This window comes from Nipponia nippon, unplaced genomic scaffold (assembly GCF_047370975.1).
Source record: "Nipponia nippon isolate SJK-2023a ecotype South Korea unplaced genomic scaffold, ASM4737097v1 scaffold_5, whole genome shotgun sequence".
NCBI classification, from domain to species: Eukaryota; Metazoa; Chordata; class Aves; order Pelecaniformes; family Threskiornithidae; genus Nipponia; species Nipponia nippon.
The window spans coordinates 15,108,189-15,131,443 of NW_028262369.1; the positions used below are offsets into that span (position 1 = coordinate 15,108,189).

At 53.2% G+C, this 23,255-nt stretch overlaps 1 protein-coding gene across 3 annotated transcripts in view; it reads right to left on the reverse strand.

Moving 5' to 3' along the window:
* Positions 1-11,229: 11,229 nt before the first annotated feature.
* Positions 11,230-23,255, reverse strand: part of MAP2K3 (mitogen-activated protein kinase kinase 3) — a 34,900-nt gene continuing 22,874 nt past the window's right edge. For all 3 annotated transcript variants that reach the window (XM_087733065.1, XM_087733067.1, XM_009467810.2), the window contains exons 5-13: positions 20,463-20,576; positions 19,850-19,969; positions 19,254-19,370; positions 19,043-19,094; positions 18,107-18,234; positions 17,387-17,464; positions 15,312-15,451; positions 14,452-14,497; positions 11,230-13,979 (exon numbers count right to left, since the gene is read on the reverse strand). In XM_087733065.1, the coding sequence (XP_087589191.1) occupies positions 13,896-13,979; positions 14,452-14,497; positions 15,312-15,451; positions 17,387-17,464; positions 18,107-18,234; positions 19,043-19,094; positions 19,254-19,370; positions 19,850-19,969; positions 20,463-20,576 (879 nt within the window). In that variant the 3' untranslated portion in view covers positions 11,230-13,895. The remainder of the gene's footprint in view (positions 13,980-14,451; positions 14,498-15,311; positions 15,452-17,386; positions 17,465-18,106; positions 18,235-19,042; positions 19,095-19,253; positions 19,371-19,849; positions 19,970-20,462; positions 20,577-23,255) is intronic.

A 23,255-nucleotide genomic window follows, 5' to 3' on the forward strand; every position in this document is an offset into this window, starting at 1 on the left:
GTCTTCTTGGTTTTGTTTCCTATGATTTGAATATTTTGGCACCTCTCAAGGAGTAAGTTATGAAAATAAGGTGTAAAGGGGGAAAAAAACAATTTGCAATGAAAGGCAAGCAATTGAGAGTCTTTGAAACTAGCAATCTTGAGTCTTAGTCTGGGGCCTTAAATACAAAGTGACAACAAAAAACACCACAGAAGTCAGGGACGTTCAAGGGAGAACAGCTTTTCTCCCCTGAATTTGACCAGCCTCCCTTTTTTCTCAGCCTTTCGGATGGACAGACCTATTCCTGGACACCCTGGGTCCATCCTGAGCTACAGGAGGGGAATGAGTGCCTTGGGGACTCAAAGCCCTGCAAAAATGCAAAGTTTCCTTCTCCCGTTCACTTTGTTTTTTCAATTCCATTGTTCCTGGGAGTCTGGATTATTCACAGAGAGAATAGCAGAGTATTCCTCGCTCCAGAGAGCCGTGCCTCCAATCCTCCCTGGGAATCATGCAAAGCCACCATGTCTTCACCTTTCCCTCCAGCATGATGATTAGCAAGCTGCTCCCAAGAATAATATAAGTAGGTGTCCTTTGGGGCAACGTGGATGCTCAGGACCTGGGGGCTTCAGTTAAAATCCTTTCCTGGGACTTCTGACAGAGTCAGCTGCACTGAACGTTCCTCCTGAGCCCCTCATATAAATTGTTGATAAGGATGAGTCAGTGGAAATGAGATCTGAGTGTTGGTTTCATCAAAGGCAAGAAAAATTACCCTAATTTTTGTGGATTGGGTATCACCAGATGGGAGGGAATCTGTTGCAGAGACCACTGATACTGTCTGGAAACCTTCCCACCCTTTGCATCCTCAGCTCGTGACACTTTCTGGTACAACCTCCGCTCCACAGGCTCCTAAATACAGCAAACCCTCTTCCATCCCGTCTTCCCCACCAGGCTGTAGGGGTGCATCCCCCAGCCCAGCACAGGTGGCAGAAAGGGCCCTTCCCTCCCACCTCCACGGCTGCCCACCAGCCGGGGCAGAGGTGGCAGCAAGAGGGGGGAGCAGGAGCCAGGAGGGGACATGTCCCTGTCCCCCAGCACTCATGTCCCCTGTTACATGAGTGGTCAGCATCTGGAGTCCTCAACGGGAAGAATACAATGCTCATGTTGATGGTTTCTTCTTCCTCAGTTTAGGATCCACTTGGCGTCATTTTTAGATGTTCGCTAACATTTTTACACCTTGTGTTTTCTCCGCTGGTCTGCAGCTCCATGTTAAATCTGAATTTACTATATACCATGCCATTTATGTTTGTTAGATACTATTTCTTCGTTCTCCTTGTTATCCCTAAAACCAGTTTTGTTTAGCTCTAGCTCTGCATGTCCTTCACTGACCATTGGTGAGTTGTTTATAGACATGGGATCTCCACTGCTAACCTGGACCCCAGGTCTCACCATCCCATGTTTGTGCTCCTCTATGCTGCATCCCACATCTCCACTTTTCACTTCTCTACTTTTGTACAAGGCCTGTATTTCTCTATCCCACATCATTATATTAGTCAAGAAAAACGCTCATTCTACATGGAATAACTGCTTGCTACGATTGTCTGTATAAAACTAGGGCTCTATCACACAAACGGAAGTAAAATAAATTAGCCACAGGTTCCTGCTTAATTAGAAAAACTGCTGCTACAGCTAAACCAGGTAAAACAAAGCCATGGGAGGTCAAGAAAAGCTCAGACAGATCAGGTCCACCAAGCCTCAGTCCTGAGGCCTTGCAAACTCAGTGCAAGGCTTATGGCCTCGTGCAATGGCAGCACCATATTACAGGGCTGCAGGTACCAGGGGTTGCATTGAGGAGCCCCATCTTCCCACCTCCAAATACCCTGGGGGAGCAGCACTGGCACCTTGGGATGGGGAGAGATGTGTCCCTCTGATGGCTCATTGAAGAAGTTGAGGTCAGGATGGAGGATTGTTGTTTTCCCCTCAACCTGGGGGATAAATGCCCAGTGTCTCAGGCAAGGTACCGCAGCCCTTCTTAGGGTCTCCGATGCTTACACTGCTGCATCCAAGCTGCTGCCGAGGACCGGGATGGAGGACAGGCTGCGAGTGCGCTCTTCCCTGCCTGCTTCATTACCTCCAAAATTACACACACAATAAATGCCCAATTAAACACTTGCTGACAGAAAGGCATCTGGAGCAGGGGGCAGCACGGCTCTGCAAGGATTATTCCCTGCGTCCCAGGGGCTGTGCTTTCAGGTGAATTCATATAAATCACATGTGAATTCCCGTAATTAATTGCTGCTGTCCCCAGCTGCACACATGCTGGTGTGAGTGACAGCAGACAGGGCGGGCACACAGGGGAGGCGGAGAGCCGAGCCCACATCCCGACACCAGCCAGGTCAGGATGAGTCCGAGCTGGGTACCACGTGTGCTCCCCAACAGCCCCCGGCTGCAGTGAGGTCGAGCCACCTCAGGGCTTTGCCAGGCAAATTGGCTTTTTTTGACCAGAAACAACACAACCTGTCTGGTTCAGTCCCCATTGAGACATGCAGTAAATTCACCTAGCCCCAGAATGTGATCTGATCGCAGGACGAATGGAGCTTGGCTCCTGTGTAGCTTCCCTGGTGTCTCATGAGGACCAAGCAGCATCAGCATGGGCACACAAGCCCCCGCCTCATCTCCCTCCTCCACCAGCCCCGTCTCCATGTCACCCATGGGAATCTGATTATCAGCAAGATCTCTGCTGCCGTCAGATGTGATCAAAACCACAATTCAATTAAATTTGATTGAATTGAAAGCCGAGGTTTTCGAGGAGACAGGTACGTACGCCCAGCGCAGCATGCCGTTCCCCAGGGAAAGTGGGCTGAGATCTGCAGGATGGTCACCACTAGGTGAAGGAAAAGCTTGGATGTGGCTCTGGCCCCAGGATGAACTCCATCCCTGGGGGCCAGGAGCCTTTGCCAGTTCACGCATCCGCCTTCTGGAGGATCCCAGATAGAGTAAGGTGAGCCCAGCCTCCCAGAGGCGTTTTTAATTCTTTCTCATCTTTTGAAATCAAATAAAATTCTGAAGGAGAAACTTTGTCATCTGAGCAACAGAGGAAAAAAAAAAAGAACATGCCTGGAGATGAAAGGGAATTCTAGATGGGTATTTCATCTCTTGCTCTTGTAACGAACGTGAAAACAAAAAAAGAAAGAAACAAACAAAAAATCCCAGACACGGTTAATGAGCTTTGCATTTAAATGTGACACCAATGTCACCGTGCAGACTGTTCCCTCAAGGTCCCGCGTACCTGCTCACACCACGCGATGGGCATGGGACAGCCCATTGGAGCAAATACTGGATGAGATTAAATTTCACTAGTGTTTACTAAATAAAACATGCATTTTGAGAAATCAAGAAAAAGTTTGTTAAATATTTTAGTACATCTGGTCTCTTCTTCCCCACCCATATACGGACTTACAAAATGCTTTGCATATTTATTTTAGCATGCACTAGATTTATTTAAAAATAGCATCACCAGCACTGGAAACAGCCCACTTGCTTTTCATCTAGATCTTTGCATTGAATCAATGAATCCAAAATTAAACAAGGTTGGGTGAACTAAATCTATACAAGGACCTATTTGCTGATCAATACAGAAATGGATGCCTGGGATCTCTTTACTGTGTGAAATATGAGGACTTATGAGAGAGAAATTGGTTTTGTTATTATATTAAAAAAAATCAGATTTAATCTCCCCACATAAAAAAAAATTATCAGAGAGATGCTTTGTCCTAAATAATTCATGCTGGTTGTATAGTACCCAGAAGAGAGAAGACTCCCGTCTTCCATTCCTAATGAGAAGGAAAAAGACTGCAAATGTTTTTCTTGGATTCAGTTTCATCAGCACGAGGAGATGAAACTCTACTTGGCTTCTAGAGGGTGTACTCCTCCACCACCTCAGGGGAGCGGACTCCCCCAAAACACGAAAAGAAACCACAATGTGCTGCATATGGAGGGAGAAGAGCTTCAGACATGCCTGGAGGCCAAGCTCAGATCACCAGTAAGAGGCACCTTGCTTGGGCATTGAGGTTCAAGGGATGATGATGGTGACCAAGTAGCCAGAACCCACATGACAGAGGGAAGAAAGGCCTCCTGGAGAAGCCACCTCAATATGGCCATAATATAAATCCAGCCTCCACTGTCTGTGGCTGGATGTGTTCCTCCAAAATGAGGTGGAGGTGAAGCCATCCTGGGCTGCAGTGAGCACTGGCTCCCCCAGCAAAGCGGAGCTGGAAGGCGATGGAAAGTCAGCCCAGGCCATCCCATATGAAGTACATCAGAGACACGAGCCACAAAGGCTAGTAGAAATCCCTCCTGGCCCAAAACAGGAACAGAATCAGGGCTGAAGAGCATGGCTTCAGGAAAAAAAGTTGATTGGCCTTTAGCCCATCTTGGGCACAAAATTTGGGGCTGGCTTTGGGAACTGCCTTGCACAGCCATGTGCTCAGCCAGGTTCCTTTCTCCTAAGCATGCTGCAATTGATCCATCAAAGGCTGTACCTGCTCCGCTCTGAATAAATCTGAATATCAGTTGCTTCCATGAATGAAAAATGCATGTGCCAGTAAATTGGAGGTGAAATAATACATCTGTTGTCAGCACTTTTTTTTTTTCCCCTCTTCCACAAGTTTCATTAAGAAGAGACATGTCGTCTCTGATAAAGTTAACACCACCAGTTCACTAATTGTTCCTGACACTTCCCCGTTGCTTTGATGATGGATCGCTGCAGAAACACCAGCCTCAGGCAGGGAGGGATAAAGTCACCTCCTAGGGCTATTTCTGGAAGGAAACGAAACGAAGCTGAAGACCCCGTGCCAGGGAATGGCCCTGAGCCATGGCGAAGCTGGGGATACGGGGATGTCAGGGGTGTCCCAGGAGTCCTGCGAGGTGCTAGTGCTGGATTCGGGTCCTGCAGTGCTGCAGCCGGCTCCCAATGTGCTTCCTCTGAATCTGTGAGTGCATGAATGAAAGGAGGAATGAGAAATATCTGACCCTGGCGGGACACATCATGGGTCCCGGCGGTGAACTGAGCTCAAGGGACAATCCCAGCCCCAGCTTCCCCGATCACCTTCATCCACCTGCATCTTTCAGCCCTTCTCCAGACCAGGAGCTGGGGGAACCCAAAATGACTGGTTTTGGGTCCGGTGCCCTCTCCCCGGGGTGCTGGCACTCAGGCCATTTGCATCCCCACAGGAAAGGACTCCATGGTGCAAAGGATGTGGAGGGACCAGGTGCTTGGTTCCCACTCACAGAGATGATCCCACTCAGATGATTTCAGCCCTCCTGTGGACAAGGCAAGGGTGGTCGTAGCAGCCAGCTCCACTCAGCATCACCTCAGGATGCCTGGAGAAGCCAGGTGGGGTGGTGATGACACCAGTGCCCCCACCTCTGCGTGAGCCCCGTCCCACCCCCATGCTGTGCCCTGTCCTGTCCCTACATGGCCAACAATCAGGTTAGCAGCTTGCAACACACCCAAGCACACAGCAAAGAGGCAACAGCTGCTTCCCGCTTGCCCAGATTGAGGATTTTAATTAAGGAGAAGATTTGGGGGAATAAAGGGGAAGATCCCTCCCAAAGCTGTAATTAAAGAAACTCAGGGCAAGGCGGGATGACGAGAAAGGACACGTCCTGCTGCCGAGGGGGCTCAGCTCGGGAGGGCAGTGCCAGGGGAGGGGAGACCCCCACCATGGCCCCATGGTGCTGGCACAGCCCCCTCCCCAAGGGGAGGTATCCCCCCCACACGCAGGTCATGGAGGCTGCTCTGCACCCACAAAAACAACCTTCCAATCTTCACTGAGGTCCCCCAGACCTCCAGCAAGATTCGCCAAAGCAAGCAGGCACTCCAGCCTAGTTAAAAATACATTAAACCCAAATTCCTGTCGCTTTGGCTCTGAGTTACAACAAAGGTTTGCTGGGCTGGTGAAGCAGAAGGGTCCTTGTGGGATTCAATCCCAGCCCCAGTTCAGCCCCTCCAACCTGAAAGGGGCCAGGTCAGAGCCCGGAAGGTCACCATGGCCTTTGGGAGGTGGGTGCCACCACCGCCAGGACCCACAGAGGCCTTCTAAGCTATTTGGAGAGGTGCCGCAGTCCAGGACAGCCTGCTCCACAGGCTGGCCACCTTCCTCAACGGCAGCACAGCTCGCTGCTTGGTGCGCACTGGCGCTCCAGGAAAAACGCCGTTTCAATACGGTGCTGCTGAGAGCATCATCGCCAGCCAGGACGGGTGACCAAGGGCACCAGACCTCCCACCCTGTCTCCAGCAGGATGGAGGTGCCTGGCTGGGGAGGGTCTGAGAGCTACACCGGTTGCTGCTGTCTCTCTGTCAGCTGCTGAGCCAGGCACAGCCCCTGCCACCAGCCCACTCAGGGCTGATGCTGGAAACAGGTGATTTTCCCACTTTATTTAGCTCTTGGTGTGTCTCATCAGCTCTGGAGGAGCAGCTCAACCCTGTGGGCAACATCTGGTCTCCAAAACCCCCCTGTCCCAGGAGGAGAGGCTGCGTGGCCCCCTCCAACACTCCAAAATCCTCCAGACTTCAGCAAGAAGGCACAAAGCCAGCCCCAGACAGGGCAGCAGCATCTGTCCTGGTCCCATCTGCTGCTCAGGCACAGTCTCCAGCCCTAGAACTGCACATGGGTCAGACTTTAGAGATGGTTCTCCTAGCTCAGGCAACCCCAAACCTGCTCAGGAGACTCCCTGCTCCCGTCGCAACATGGGACTGCAGGGACAGTCCCTCCTGGCCACCAGGGAGGAGAAAAAGTCGATGGGGGCTCACAAGCCCTGATGCTGCACGTCCCTGCATGGCTGTTCAGTGCAAACGAGACCCTTTCCCAGCCCCATGACTGCTCCCTCATGGCACCTTGAAACCCCCTTTCTTCTAATCCCTTTTAACCTGAGCTTCTGCTTCGCTTCTTTAATAGATGGGTAAGGGAAGAGCACAGCCAACCCGCTGGGCCAGCCAACAGCGAGCCAGGTACTTGCCACAAAACACATCTCTGTCACCAGATGCCGACTGCCTGCAGAGGTGGGAGCTCAGCACAAGGCAGCGAGCAGGGAGGGGAGCAGGGGTGAGACTCTGATAACGGGAAGACCCCATGAAACATCTTTCCAAACAACAAGAGCCAGCCTTTCGTTAGCGGTGACGGCCACAGGAGCCAGGCTGGGACCTCTGTCCCAAGATTCAGAAGCACTGCAGGAACCAGGGTCGCATCCTCGAATGTGCGAGTAGACGTGGCTGTGCCCAGGGCTGCAGGTCCCTGATCACCTTAGGGGCCAGGAAATGAGGTTTTGAGGAGAAAGGTGCAGCAATGGTCCCTTGTAGGGGGGAAGAGCCCCCAGGTGAGGCATGGAGCAAAGTGACAGACCCTGGCACATGGTAGCCACAGGTTAAGTCTCAAAAAAAAAAAACGCAACAGCCCTTAAAAAAAAACACCAACGGGTTGGGAAGACAACCTGGAGGTACCACTCCCTGAGAAGCACTGCTGCCACCCCGACACCTTGCGCTGGCAGAGCCGTAGGAGCCACCAGCACCTCTGTGTCCTCCTAGCTTACCCCAGGCTCCCAAAACTGCATCCAACAATGCTGCCCATCACTGCAGCCTGGCTTTTCCAGGTCGCTCCCTGTCCCCGGAGCTGCGCACCATCAGCCCGTATCAATTCAGGTTCACACAGCAGCTGCTGTGTATTTACACAGCGATTACGAGCTCTGCGAGGGAGGGAGGCAAAGAGCACCCCCGGGGCTCCCATTCCCAGGGCTGGGGGCAGCTGCACATGAGCTAAACACCTCCTGCCACCAGCAAGGGCTCACCAGGCACGGTTTCCATTGCACGGTCACATCCTGGGGTACCCTCAAGCTCATTCAACAGTTTCTCGGTGCCGACACTGAACGGGACCTGTTGCAGGCGGTGATATTCTGCAGGGCCTTTGTAGAGGGTCGAGATGACCTAGGAAATACTTAATTAATTGCCTCACTGAGGCAGAGCAGCGATGCTCAGAGAAGCCATGCACGCAACGCATGCTTCATAGCATTTTGGGCAGCTTCAGACCCAAGCTGGAGCTTTTGTCTGAAACCTTGGATTTTATGTATGAAATCTCAGCTTCCATAAGAAGAAAAGAGCACATCACTCTAGAAGAGACAGAAGTGGCCCTGAGCAGGGAATGACACCAGGAAAAACACAGCCGATATCAAGGTAACTGCTTTGGTTCACCGAGGTTCCCATCTCCTCCACTCCGAGCTGCTCCAAGATGTAAATCAAGTGCAAAAGCCACCCTGGCTCGCCAGGCTTCTCCGCAGCCCTCTGCCCACGTGCCTGCAGCATTCACCGCTGCTCCCAGCGTCTGGAAATAAACAGCCTGTTCCAGCACCGCTTGGTATTTCAAGAAAGGTTAACACAGCATGTGAAGGTCCAGAGCCACCGCTCACGGGGGCTAGAAAGCCTCCAGGCAAACCTGCCAGAGGACCGGGGCTCCCTGCGTAGGAGGCGACCTCCTTGGCCCCCCCTAAAGTGCTCGCTTCAACCTTCAGTATTTTCAGGCTTTGTGCTGCTAAGTCTTCCTTTTCCCACCCCCGCGTTTCCCCACCAGCATTCCCACCTTTGAAAAATCAACAGGAATTTCAAGCCGTGAGGGAAGCCAGGAGGTCCGCCTTCACTGGGCAAGCTGGGAGTTTTCCCTCTGCTTTGAGTCTCCTGCTGAAGGCAGCAGAAAAATCACCCCAGTTTTCCAGCACCCCATCCATGGGGAGCTGCTGTTGGCCCTGGTGCAAGTCCCAGGGGAATGCAGCAGCAAAGCAGCTATGCGTGGACCGGTCCCATGGCTTGCTCCATAAATAACACACACACTGGGGCTGGATTTGCAAACCAGGCTGCTCGGACAGACAGAAAAGGCTTTGAGATGCTCTATATCCCAGCTAGTGGTGAAAGCAGAGCAAAGCATAGAAACTCATATCCCGGGATGACCAGTTATCAGGGGAAATTATCAGGCAGGCACCAAAGCACCTGGATACCCATGGTTAAACCAGAGCTTGAGCTCTCCTCACCCCAAAACAAGCCACCTACCCTCTGTTTGGAGGGAAGAGCTGGGAGACATTCACAGCACCTCTCCATGGGCAGCAAAGACTTTCCCAACCCAAGTACACCTCACCTAACCCCTTCCCTCTCTGATGGGCTGCCCTAATCCCTCCAGGTGCCAGCTGAGATGATTTTAAAGCCTCTGGCTAGCCTGGCTGGGCCTGGAAAGGCTGATCCATATTCCTGAGGTCTCATTGGTATTCTGCAGCTTCAGCTCATTAGCACTTAGGTGCTACAAGAGCGGGAGCGTTGGAAGTTTCTGGGCGAGACAGCTATTAGGGGAGGATTGAACAGATCTCGTACAAACCAATGGCCTGCATGAACTCTCTAATTTACGCTATCGATCTAGAAGGTGCCCACAGGCCACCTGAACCAAAAAAAAAGCCCGCCCTAGATACAGTCTCAGCCACCTTCAGAAAAAGAAGAAAAATGAAGCAAAATAAATAACCTGCAGCCCCAGAAAACTGGTTGCATCATCACACGCCCTGCTAACGCTATTAGCCAGCCCTCCTCCACAAAGGGCTCTTCAGGAACGGTGTGCGCTCCAGCTCAGCAGCTCCTGGAGAGACCCACCAGCCCAGCAAAGGGCCAGTATGACCAGTACAAACACCTGCACTGCACTGGGAGGGTGCATTTGGGGGTCTGCCCTCTGAGAGAGACCATGCTCCCAACACATGCTGCTCAGCAAAGGGCAGGGAGAGCTGCTAGCACTTAAATTCAGGAGGGCTGAGCTGCTGCAGCCCTGACGGTCCCGACGTCCTCTCCCTGGGTTGGACGTGCTGAGTTTTCCCTTCTCTGCAGCGAGGGCTGCGTCCTCCTCGCCCAGATTTGGGCACTGCCTGTTTACACCTTGTGATAGACCCACAGGGAAGAAATAACCTCTTTTTGCCTGTATATGAGACAAATGGGGAGAAAAAAACACCATTTCTCCTAATAAGGGAACTCAAAGTGATGAATTTTCCACTTCTCCTGAAGTTCTCTCCTCGGAGGCATTGATGCATTTTTAATGGGTCTTGATGTAGCTATTAAGCCAGTAATTGAAACTGAGAGCCCTCCAGCTCGGCCCCGGCCCCGCGGCAGGTCAGGCCCCCTCCGAGCACGTTCCCCATGCCATGCAGGTGGGCCGGTGGCTTTTCCTGAGGTCCCCGCTCCCCCGCAGCATCACTGAGACCCCTCGGTCCCATCTCCGGGCAGAGCATCGCCACCCAGTTCCCGGTGCTTGAGGGACCCGGTGTCCCTGGCCTGATCCTGCCTGGCGGGGGCTGACAGGGGAAATATTTGGGGAGGGAGCCATTCTCCTTCTCCCTGTCCCATTGCATGGCGGGGGGGGGGGGGAAATAACACACACCCCCGCCGCTAAACCTGCAGCTCCGCCGCCCGTGGGGATGATGCACAGGCGGTGGCGGACCCCCCCGGCCCTAATCCCGGCCACGCACCCCCGAGGGACGGCTGGGGGGTGTTCGGGGGGTCCCAGCAGGGCGGGGGGTGGGCGGGGAGGGGGCGAACCCCCCGCCGGTCCCGCCGCCGGCGGAGGCGCATCCCCGCGAGAGCGGAGCCGGGCGCTGCCTCCCCCTCGCGGCCGCGGGCGGCCCCTGCCGCCCTCCGGACCCCCGGGGCGAGCACCCCGCTGCCCTCCTGCCCCTGCCGCCCTCCGGACCCCCGGGGCGAGCACCCCGCTGCCCTCCTGCCCCTGCCGCCCTCCGGACCCCCGGGGCGAGCACCCCGCTGCCCTCCTGCCCCTGCCGCCCTCCGGACCCCCGGGGCGAGCACCCCGCTGCCCTCCTGCCCCTGCCGCCCTCCGGACCCCCGGGGCGAGCACCCCGCTGCCCTCCTGCCCCTGCCGCCCTCCGGACCCCCGGGGCGAGCACCCCGCTGCCCTCCTGCCCCTGCCGGCGGCACCCACCCTCCGGCCCTGCCGGGGGGAAGCGGAGTCCTGGGTGGCCCCGGTAGCCCTCCTCGTGGGACGCGGAGGTGCCGCTCCGGGGGCCGCGGCTCGTACAACCCCCGGATCGGGACCAGCGTTACCTCACGGTAGGAGGACAAAGCACGGTGGTGGCAGGACCCCATCCTGGGCTGCTGCGGACCCACCCTTGGTGTGACCGGACCAAGGCTGATGCTCAAACAGTAACAGAAGAGGCGACAAGAAGCGGGTTTGAGGGTGAATTTTATTGAAAACAAAGACTGGGCTTAATGGGTACAGACCGTTCTCAAAAATACAAGGCTGGAGGGGCTTCCGCTGCGAGGCAAAATCCTCATCCACCTTAGAGCCAAGCTGGTTCCCCCCAGGGCTGCCATTGCCCCCTGCCACAGCAGAGGGGACGCAGCGGGGCAGGAAAGCGTGGGATGTGAAAAGGGACAGGCACGGGCCGTGCCGAATGAAGCAGAGCAGATGCCACACAGAGGTATTGTGTTTGCCTCTGCTCTGCTCCATCCACAGGGTCGCAAGTCCACCCCAGAGGCACCTCCCTGGTGTCTGAAAGGGCAGATGCTCCCTTTCCCAAAAATACAGGAATCAGGACTTTATCCAGGAGGAGAAATGCAGAAGGAAAAAAAAAAATCACCATTCCCCAAAGCACCAAAAAAGGGTGAGATAAAGAAAGGGGAAAGGAGTCAAAACAAGCAGAGAAGGGAAAAAACAAAAGCTCAATGTCAAAACAAAAAACAATCCAAAGTAACCAACTATGAAAAAACAAACAAACAAAGAAACAATTGTACATCTCAGCTGCAAAGCCATCAAACCGAGCGGGAAAGGGTGCTGGTGCTCCCAGAGAGCGTCGGGTGGTTTGCAGAGCGGGACCGAGGAGGGAGACGTGGAGACCATCAATCACTTTCTTCTTTTGCACAAAGAGGTGGGGTGGGGGTTCAGGGTCGAACCAAAGGGTTTGTCCAGCTCGGCCTGGGCTGGTTTTCTTGGCGTTTGTCAACTCAGGGAAGGGGATCAGAGCAGTGACTGGGGGCATTGGGGGGGGGGGGGGAAAGTGCTGCCGCACGATGCCCCAGCACAGCTTCTCCCAGGAGCAGCTCACAGGAATAGATGGTGTCAAGCAGCCCTGGTGCCCAGCGCCGCTTCAAACCCTGGGCTGCAGGAGTGAGGAGCAATGAATTTAAGGGGACACCATTCTTCTTTGGGTGGGGGACCCTGAACGCTGGAAATGCACCCTGAAATCCAGACCTCCAGGGCATGGACTTCAGGAAAAATGTTTTTAAAAGATTCAGTTAAAAAATAGATGCTTTTTTTTTTAAAAAAAAAAAGTCTTAGGCCAGGCTGTCTTCTAGTGACCCCTTCCCCACTACCCCAAATTTTGCCAAAAAAATGCTAGTCATTTATTTCACCAAATCTGCTGGCCACAGACATTCACACATTCATCATTGATTTAAAAATATATAATATATATATTGCACACACACACAAATATATATTAGAAAAGAAAAAAAATCCCTCTGAAAACTCAATCTATTAATAAACCCAACAAAATCCACAGCCGGTGCGTTTATCCTGTGATCATATACAGTAGAAGACAGAAATCCCTTTTGCTCCCGTAGCTCCTTGCAGAGTGCTCAGGCTGGGAGAGTAGGGAAACACATCAGGTTTTCACAGTGGATTTGTTAGTGGAGAAGGAACTGCTTCTCCCTCCTCCCACACAGAAGGGCTTTAATTTATAGCAAGTTAGATTAAAACTAGGAAACATGTTACGAAGTCCATTATATATAGACATAAAATGTACAACTGTCGGCAGCCCCCGTGTGAGTCACTGGGGTTTCGATCTCGACTGACACCTCAGCGGGCAGCTGGAGGGTTCGAAGGCAGTTTGGGAGACGAGGGGTGCAAGTACGGCCTCCGAAACGAGCGGGTGTCACAGTGTGAGGTCTTACACGAGCTCCAGGTTGGAAGGGAGATGGAGCGTCTTCTCCATGAGCCAGGGAAGGCAGAGGCAGGGGCTGCGAAAGGCATTAGATGCCCAGAGGGGAGGATGCACCCTCCCAGCCCAGGGCTGGAGGGGAGAGAGGCAGCGCCTGGAGCCTTGTGTCCATCTCGGGAAGGGAGCACTGTGTGCTGGATGAAGTCCTGTGGGCAGATGTGGGGAGAGCGTGGGTCGCAGCTTGCATCAAGGTGGGCTCATCAAAAAATGCTTTTCTTTTTTTTCCCCCAAGGGAGCAGCGTATCGATTGAGGGAGGGGGACATCCGGTCTGGTGCTGCCTCGAAGAGTCATTAAGATGTTAAGCCAGGCATTAAAACATCCTCTGGTGTGAACAGCGGCGTGCCCAGGGAGTCCCTCAGCCCCCTAAAAAGCTGCGTAGGCTCCCGAGGGCAGAGAGCCAGGCACAAAGGGAAGGTGAGCGAGACCAGACTCCAGGGAAAGGGCTTTGGGCAGGCAGGGGAGAAGAGTGGGGCAAGCGCAGCAGCATTTTTTCTCTCTGCCTTCCCCAAGCAGCAAAGAAACACAACCCCCCTGCACTGTGCACCAGGCTGCTAGGGAGGGGAGATGCCCTCTGGCACCCTCTGCCCTGGCCTCGCTCAGGCGCCAACGGGCACAGTCCTCTCCCCAGGAAGGATACGCTGGCATCAGCGGAGAACTCCCGAGCCTTCAGTCTCCGTGGCTTAGTTGGAAAGTTGTTGGCTTCAAAAGGCTCATCCTGGGGGATTTCGTTTACAGGGCAAAGAGAAGAGAGATTGCAAGGCCAGATGGGGCCAGAGATGCCCATGGGTTGGGGAAGTGCGATTTGTGCAAACCACCATTAACTCGAGTCCTCATTCGCTCTTCTGTGGGGAAGCCAGGATGGAGGGGACTGCACAAAGCCGTGAGGTTTGAGTTAGGAGTCCTCCCCGAGGATCTCTGTCACGAAGGAGGCCATGTCAGTCTCTTTGGTGTCGTGCAAGGTAAAGAAAGGGTGTTCCTGCGAACAAGACCAAAGACAACATCAGCTGACTCCCAAGGACAGACACGCCCAAGAGCAGTCCCTGGGGGATGTCAGGCAGCTGGCAAGATGCTGGGGGAGAAGTGGACACCAACCGGGCTCCCACAGACACCATCCTTTAGCTTAAAGTTTAACTAGCGCTTTCAGGTTTGGCATTTCTAGCTTCAACCCCAGCAGGACAGCCCACCTTGGCAGCTGTACTACCACCATTTGAGGTCTAAGCTTGCCAAGAGCAGATAAGACAGAGGAAGAAAACACCTAGAAACCCTGACCTTAACACCCGTGAAATCAACACACCCTTCCACCTTACACACACTACACCCATCCCACTCCGTGCCTGAAAAATCACCCACACGTCCTGTTGTCCCATTTTCCTAGGACCTGCTGGACCATTCATTTGACTTTTGAAATGCGTTGCAATAAAAACCAGCAGAAATAGCTTCACACTTACCATAAGTTCTAAATAGTTCATTCGCTCAGCAGGGTTCTTCCTTAAGCTGGCAGACAAAAAATGGGAGAGAAAGGCTGTAAAATCTTTTTTTTTTTTTTTTTTCTCTCTCCTGTATGTGGTCTGTCACAAGGAATCTCCCCTTTCCAACCAACATGACATCCTTCTCATGGGCAGCACCGATTCCTCTCCCTCCTTGGCCACGCAGGTTTGAACTACCAGCAAAGCAGCCAGGCAGGTAACTGGGAAAGGCCACCTCAAGGTGTTTTGCCACAAAAAAGCACAAGCCAAGCAGCTTGCTGCAGTCTGCCCTGCACAGCCTTATTTGTCCACACAGACCACAACAAACGGGGAGGAGAGAGATGGTTTCCCACCATCTATATGGTGGGCAGATCATCTCAAGGCTCATTTGAGCCTTGCCTCGGTGGGCTCACCCCTGCCTGGCAGCTCCAAGCAGCACACAGGGAGCAGACGAACACCCTGAGGGGAGCAGCTGCTGTATGCAGTACCCACAAAACCACAAATCAGCTTTCACCCAGAGGCACCCAGACACTGCCAGGGGTTCGTTCTCGTTTCATTGCTGCTTTGCCAGAAACCACCGGAATTTCAGCAGCAACGACTGCAAAAGGGGAAGAGAAACCTCTGTGCCTTCCAACCAGCCTGGGTGAGTCAGGCCGAGAGCAATACCAGTTTGGGCAGCGCTTCCTGCCATGGCCGAGCACCAGCCTCGGTACGGCGACGTGGGGAGAAACGGGCTCCAGAAGGACGACAAACCCAGCCCCACACTTTGCTCCAACCCCCACAGACCAGAGCTCCTCTTCAGCCAGGCTGGGAGAAGCCACCAGTCCCTGCCAGACACTCACCACTGTGCTGTGAAGTCCACAAACTCCTTGGAGAAGCGATCGGTGGGCAGCTGGGGTGAAGGCTCCTCCACCACTTGCTTGAGCTGTTGGAAGGGGGTCCCCCAGGACTCGTACGGGAAGCGAAGAATGGCCAGTTCGATCTGAGGATGGAGACAGGCTGACATGAGACACCAAGACGAGCGCAACCCCACGTACCCTGACTACCTCAGCCTCTGCAGCCAGCTCAGATTCAAAATGAAAAACCTCTCCTTACAAACCATTTTCAATTTGGGTCATACCACTTTTTTTTCTTTAAATACAAAGACCCAGAGACCAAAAATACTTCCTTTCGAGGCTGGCTCAGCATATTAATGCATTTACAGGAAGCCGCCAAAGATAGGTAAAATGGGATTATTTGAAAAGATAATAATAACAGCATGCCATTTCTGCACCAGCTTCCAAAGTGCTTTGCTCTCCATAAGCTAGCCTCTAGGCTTCAGACTAGTACTGTATAAGCTAGACAGAAAAAACATCCACAAACTCAAGAAAAACCAAGTGCTACAACATCACTTAGAAAGATCTTTGCCAAACCACCTCCATTACCAGGTCCTTCCTACAAGTCACCTCTGCTCTGTCATCCATTCAAGCAGGAAAAAGCCCGTCATAGCTCTTGGGCAGTTGACTCATGCCAAGGGTCAGCTCCCATCTCAAGACAGGCAGCAGGACCTCCAGAGCTGCCTGGCAGGGTGGGACAGGATGGGATGGAACGGGAAGAATGAGAAACCTGAAAGGATGCAGGGCAGAGCCAGGGACCCCCGCTTGCTCAGGCCTGGGGAGCTCAGCTCCTGTTGCTGGAAAACTGAATGAAGCCACCAGCCTGGAAAGGCCTGGATTAGCCCTGCAACTCAATGGCCCTAAAACTGGCTGGTTTGAAATCAAACCCCTTCAGAAATAAAAGAAAAAAAAACAGGAAACCAGACCAGGAGGAAGACATTAGAGGGAGTCAGACAGGTCGGGGCTCTGTTCAGCTGCAGGCTGGCAGGCATTCAGCAAGGTCCCCTCTCCCATCCCACTTTGGAAAGGTTGAGAGATTTCGTCATTCATGCAATCTCCCACCCCACAGCTTCCTGCATCTCAGGAGGAACGCTGGAGCTGATTACATTTCCAGCCAGCCAGCCCAGTTCTGCTCTGCGCTGGCATGGGGACATCAAGGAGAGGCGCTTGGGTTTGGCACTGCGGACAAAACTAGCTGGGGAAGAGGGAATATTTGCCAAGAGATCTGTACAGCATACACAAACGCAGGGATGCAGCACCCAAAACAAGCCACAGCTAACAGGGTGCAGGAAAAAAATCCTGAAAATAATCTACCCGCAGAGAGACAGTCTCCTGGAAAGCGAGAGACGCGTTCCCAGGCGGCATCCCCTTCGAGCCAACAGCTGGGATTTCCTTTGTCCTCTGGCGCCAGAAGATTTCAGCTGCTTTCTGCAAGATCCATTTCTTGCAGGAGGTAGATAAACCATCCTGAGCAGCTGCGATTTTGGAACTGAAAGTATTTCCCCTTCCTGTTGGCTGCTCTGAGCTACTCTGCAGGCAGGACTTGCTGCAAACCATGCACAGCACCCCTCGCTGCAGCAGGGCAGGCTAACTCGCCCCGATCCTCCTGCAAGGCTTTGCTAATACAGGAGGGGGTGCATGCAAGAAGGCTGTGACCCAGCCACAGCAAATCCTGCTCCACCGATTACTTCTCCAGCAAGTGCATAGGGAACTGCAGAGCAATTAAAAGCCAGGCTCTTGGATGCCTACCTAAGCCCATTGTCATCCAGATATTGCCCCCTGGGAGTCTGCCATCCACACCAACATAGTTTAGAGCTAACTGGAGCTATCTGGAGCTGGCATGGTACACAAGTAGCTCTGTGAAACCAAGCAGAGGGGTACAAGGGAACTACGTGGGGATAACAGGCCTTTACGTATCCCCCAGGATCCAGCAGCAAGAAGGGAGAGGAGGAAAGAGAAGGGGCAGAAGATGGATCACCTCCTGATCAGACCCCATCCCAACCCCAGGGCTGCAGGGTGCCAGTCCAAGCCCTCAGCGTTACCATTGTGATCCCCAGGCTCCAGACGTCCGACTTCACGTTGTAGCCCTTCTGGTTCAGCTCAGGGTTTATTCTTTCTGGCTGTAACAGCAAAATGGAAGATATTACAACTCTATCTTGTTTTCCCAGTGCAAACCCCACAGAGCAAATCTCTGGCTCAAAACTCAGGTTGGGTAGATTCCCCTGGCTCACATCCCCACAGAGGCAGGGTCTCAGGTTAAATCTAGCACTGATTGCTCCACACAACCCACATAGACTCTCCCCTCCAGCTCCTGAGTGAGACTTGTACTATCCCTGCAGCATGATCGCTGCCCCAGGAGCACAAGCTACCCACAGAGATGCCACGGATGGCAAATGGAAATTCATACCGACTTGAGAGGATGAAATTAAATGATTCTGCCAAGAAAAGCCTCAGCATTTTCTAGCCAAGAAGGAGCAGCCCTTCCAACCACCAACCAGCACCAGCCAGTCTTTTACCCTTCTGCAAACAGAAGGTGGCAGAGGAAGAGTCTGCTGTGGGATTAACACATGCAGCAGGGCTTACAGGGAGGGTAATCCCGTCCTTGCAGGACTCTGCTGAGTCAGGAAGCCCAGAGCACTCTGAAGTGGTTTCTATCTCAGGACAGAGGTGAACCAAGACTGATTTCTAAGCAGCAGCCTCTTCATGTAAAGGCTGAAGGCAGATGAAGGCTGCCAGCTCTGACCCCACACAAGCACACTTACAGCCATGTATGGTTTGCAGCCGGCATCCATGGTCTTTGCAACCGAGTCCACCAAGTAGCCGCTGATCCCAAAATCACACATTTTCACATGTCCCTCCTTGTTGATCAGCACATTGGAAGGTTTCACGTCTAAGAGAGAGAACATGAGAGAGCAGATTAGGCCTTTGCAGACGTATCACAGAGCCTGAGACGGGATGGGAAACTCCCCACCCACCTGGAGGGGAGCAGGCAGGCTCCTGGGAGGGGAGCAGCAGGAGACAAAACCCCACTAGTCTTTTATTGAAATAAAAGTTGTTCCCAAGTAAAACTATAACCATGCACCTCCAGGCAGAACAGGCCTCCTCTCTAACAAGGCAGGTAAAAAGGTTGAAATAAAATGTTGAGGAGTTAATCCCTAGCTCCTTAGATTTATGTGCCCAACACAGCTGTAAAAGCTCAACTCTACCACATTCTCAGGACAGCTTGTCTCATGCCCATCATGATCTGTCCACAACTACACAAGGACCTATACCAGGATGAAGAACAGGACCTGACCATTACAATTCCCATCTGTGATTTGCAAGGTCTCCTTCAGCCCTCACCTTGCTAAAACTACCCAGCCAGGAAGGCTAGGGGATTTTATCCCTAAGAACTGCCTTCGATGCATCTCCGTACTCCAGGAGAGCTAGAGATGCCCACAAAAATACAGGTAGAGAGGAATTCAGTTATTATATTCAACTCTTCATCTGGAAAGGAGGATGAGAACAACATCATGCAAGCATATGCATGAAGGATACATCTCAGGAATAAGCCTTGGGCACCTAGATCTGTCCGCAATGGTCCCAAGTACCTTTAGACCCCACTGTAGGCATCCCAGAGGCACGCACCATGCATCTCCTGAGAAGGAGCCCTCACATAACTTATTTCAAGACTAACACTAACCCCATCCAGCACCTACCTCTATGGATTACGGACAGTTTACTGTGCAGATGCTCCAGAGCTCGTACAATCTGGGAACAAACACAGCGAAAGAGTATCCGTTAATCAAACACAGCACCAGCCTTCACTGCAAACACACCACCCGTTTCTACATGCCATGGGCTCAAACAGAGACTTCCAACGGGCTCAGGGGATACACAAAACCACGTAAGAACCCAAGAGGCACTCACAGACACAGCCATTTTCCCCAAAATGTCTTCAGGGATGGTTTTCTTCTTCTCCAGTACTTTCTTGTAGAATTTATCTAGGGAGGTGTCCATGAGCTCCATGCAGATCCACACGTCACCCTGCACATAGAGAGAAAGCAGTTGAGAGGGAATCCCCTGGAAATCCCCAGAGCTGGAGGGAGAGGTGGGGACGGATGGACAAACAGACACTGCCCCTTCCACATGGGGCAAGCCAAGGTCCCTGCCATGCAGCCACTGTTGCCCACAACACCAGCACATGGGCTCCGCACTTGATAGTGATGGGCACAGATGTCCAAGTACCACCAAAACTACCTGCGATGGCTCCCTTTCAGGGTCCACCCCAAAGCCAGTCCGGGCCACAGACAACGTGCTTGGGCACTTGCCATGGAAGTGAGGAATGGGACCTACTCAATACTGCCTGATGGAGGCAAGCCTTTGACTTTAAGTCATGGCAGCATCTCAAACAGCCCAGCTGGGCTGAAGAAAGCAGAGGTGGTTTGGAACAGTTTAATGCCTTCAGTGCAATCGCAGGGGCCCCAGGTACTGTGCAGCCCACCAGCCATCCACCAGCTCAGTACCTCGCGGAACAGGGCTCCGTAGAAGGTGACGGTGTAGAAGCAGTCAACCGTCCTCATGGAGATGTCCAAGTCCATCAATAACCTCTTCTGCTCCTGAGTATTCACAGTCGCTCGAATCCTCTGTGACAAATATGAAAGAAGAGAGGTTTGATGTAGGTGGGATAACACCATTATCCCTCAGGCTGACTCAGAGGACCTGTGGTTCTGGGGACAGGGCACCTGTTTGGGGCTTATTTTGAGGCCAGTAGCACCCCAGGAGATGCCCAGATTCCCTCTTCCAGGCAGCACCTTCATGAATGACAAACCCTTGGCAAGCTTGTCAGCAGATGCAGGATCAGGCCAGCAGCCTGGACAGGCGCTCTGACATCCAAACCTTGCACTAACTGCAGGCACCAAGCCTGGCTTTCAGAGCCTGCTGATCAACCCCACAGTGTCCAGCTGGTATCCGCACAGACCCTCCAACAGGCAAGCCACACTGGGGATACCAGAAGCTGCCAAACCGAGACAAGTCTGTCCCCATTTGGTACGACTGGTGGAGTTCAGCAGAGTCCTTCCGCTCCCTTGGAGCTGCGTTTCCCAACCTCCATCTCCCTCAGCAAGCAGCTGTCCTCACCTTCACAGCCATGATGGTGCCACTCTGCGCATGCCGGACTTTCTCCACTACACCGTAGGCCCCACGGCCCAGCTCCGAAATTGCCACCAGGTCATCCGCTTCCACCTCAAAGTTCTTGGAGAGACAAAAATCAGACACAGGCATGCTTATCACCAAGGACATCACCAGAGGTCCAACTCTCGCAGCTCATTCACGCAGAGCACTTCCAAACGATGGTACCTACAGAACCCCACCAGCTCCTACATGTACCAGAGGCACCACGCTTAGAGAAGATGGGTATATTTTTTGCTCTGTTGAATCAGAGCCCAAACCTTCTTCACCCTGTACTCACCAGGGCTCATTTAATTCCCACTCTGCAGCTAGAGATCAGGACTTTCATCCTTTAAGCCAGGGCACGCTGCCACTGGAAAGGGCACCAAAGGTTGGTGCCTCTCTGCCTGCTCGGGATTACCCACACAAGGGTATTTCTGCAGTTGCTGAACTACTTGCAGGATTTTAACAGCTCCTGTGCCAACACAGGCAGCAGTCAGGAGCCTCTGCCACAGCTCCAAATCCCCGTGCGCAGCCGGGGATCCCCCACCTCGCCCCGCATCCCAAGAGATCATCGGTCACAAACACGCCTACATGTCTAATAACACCTCCACCTGTGCAAAGCCTCTCTTCGATGGGATGGTGCATGCCGCAAGCCAGCAACTCAATTCCTAATTATCAGGGAGTTCAAATGGGTTTTACCTGCTTTCAATATTTTCTCCCACCATCAGAAAGCAGCCAGCAAGCTAAAACGTGAGTTAGCACCAACAAAGGAGCTCAGGCAAGCGCAGCTACATAAGTCTCGCTTCAAGCTGCAAAAAACCCATCGCCAGTGCTCAGACAAGCGAGTGCCCCATGCAGCAGGGAGCCAGCGAGCTCCTGTACAACCCACGAACAAGTTTCCCTAAAGACATGTTACCCTGTAATTGCCTGCTCTGCTGGGCAGGGCACAAACTGTTTGAGTGAGACATGGGCTATTTTTAGACACTGCATTCTTTGCTCCTAATAAGTCACAGGCCTTCTTTTAGCCAGGCTTTATCCAGCCTCCAGTTTTCCTCCAGTCTCAGGGAACAAAAATATAATACCAGGATGCCAAATTGCCCCCGTAGCCACAAAGGCAGCGAGGGTGGGAAACATCCACGGCACAGCGCCGGATACCGTGCCTGCGAGCTACACCCAGAGCAGAGAGGAAACAGCCTTTGGCATTAAGGAGCCAAGCTGGGAGATGTGGCTGCCGGGCTCCTGGCCAGCAAGCTCCTCTCAGTACTGGCCACGGCACAGCCAGCAGCGACCAGGTCCGCTGGACCTTCCTGCCAGCCCTGGCTCCATTTATTTGAGCCAGATGTGCCTGGCTGGTGGCCGAAGCAGGGAGCAAGAGAGGTCCGTGCTTGAGCTCAGCACTGAGCTATGCACTGCCCAGCACAGGAAGGTGCCGGCCCTTTCCTGGGCAGGACGGTAGATCCAGAAATGAGGAGAGCGGAGCTAATGGGGATGCATCCAACCCCCCACCCTGCCGCCCCGGGCAGCTGGCAGAGAAGCAGTGCAGGCTTGCAGCTCCTGCAGCGGCCTCCAGGAAGGATCTGGTGGTGCTTTTCAGGACACGTGTTCTGCAGTTGTTCCAGGTTATTGCTTTTGGGGTTTTTTTTGTTTGTTTCCCCCCCCCCCCCAGCATTTACCCTAAGGCTTCCCCAGAAGCTGGCGGTTCCCAGCACACTCCAGGAACTAGCATCGCCCTGCCCAGCAACAGAGGCAATGCGCCAACAGAGAGCTAGTGCTCCTCTCCCCAGCATCACTCACCCCGTGCCGTGGGGGGTTCGAGTCAGTAGTGAGGATGCAGGGCATCACCTGCATGGATCCGATGGAACCGAGGTCATCGTCCAGCCCCACGACCCAAAGCTGGCCTTCTGCCCAAGCCCTCTTCCTCCATCCCACACTGTGTCGCTCCAAAAGTACCTGGACCAGACCCCTCCTGCAAACACCCGTGCAGGCAGAGCAAGGAAGCATGCCCAGGCTGTTACAGAGAGCATCTCTCCCCAAGCTATTATACACACAACACAATGGCTGGAAAATGGCACAGGCAGAGCGGGGCTGTTCCCTGGACCCAGCCAAAGCTGCTTCTCCTCTCCCCTCTCTCCTCTCCTATCTGTCCCCTAACCCTAAAACCTTGCACCAAGGCCCATCAGCCAAGCCACCTTCCAGCCTGGAAGGTAAGCAGCTAGATATAGGGCTGATCCAATGTATGGTATTTTTAGCTCATTTGCAAACAGCCTTCTGCAGCCCCAGGAGAGCCCATAACAAGAGTATGAAATAAAAGAGAGACAGTGGCTATTTCTAGCAGTGTTTTTCATCAGCTCACTAGAAGAGGCTTTGCAGAGTCTGAGAGAACCATTGTGCCCAGCTTCTCCGGGGCCACAAGCAGTAACACAGCCCTGCGGGCCAGCAGGACAAAGGGGACTTTGTCTGGGGCAGCCAGAGAGCATGGTGAGGCCACACTGATTTGGGGCAGATGGGATGGGTCCGTGCATTCAGACCAAGGTGGCCGGTGGGGCTGTCAAGAGACCACTGCCATCTCCCGCTACAGACAAAACTGCACACCCAGCCTTTGACACCCACCCACCTTGGAGGGACTGCCTGCAGGCAGGAGAGACTAGCCAGCAAGCGCATGGGCTCAGAGACAAGCCCTCTTGCAGGCAGGGTGACATGTTCAGCTCCCCAACGGTCACTGCTCTAAATACACACAGACACCCCATTGCTCCATAGGGG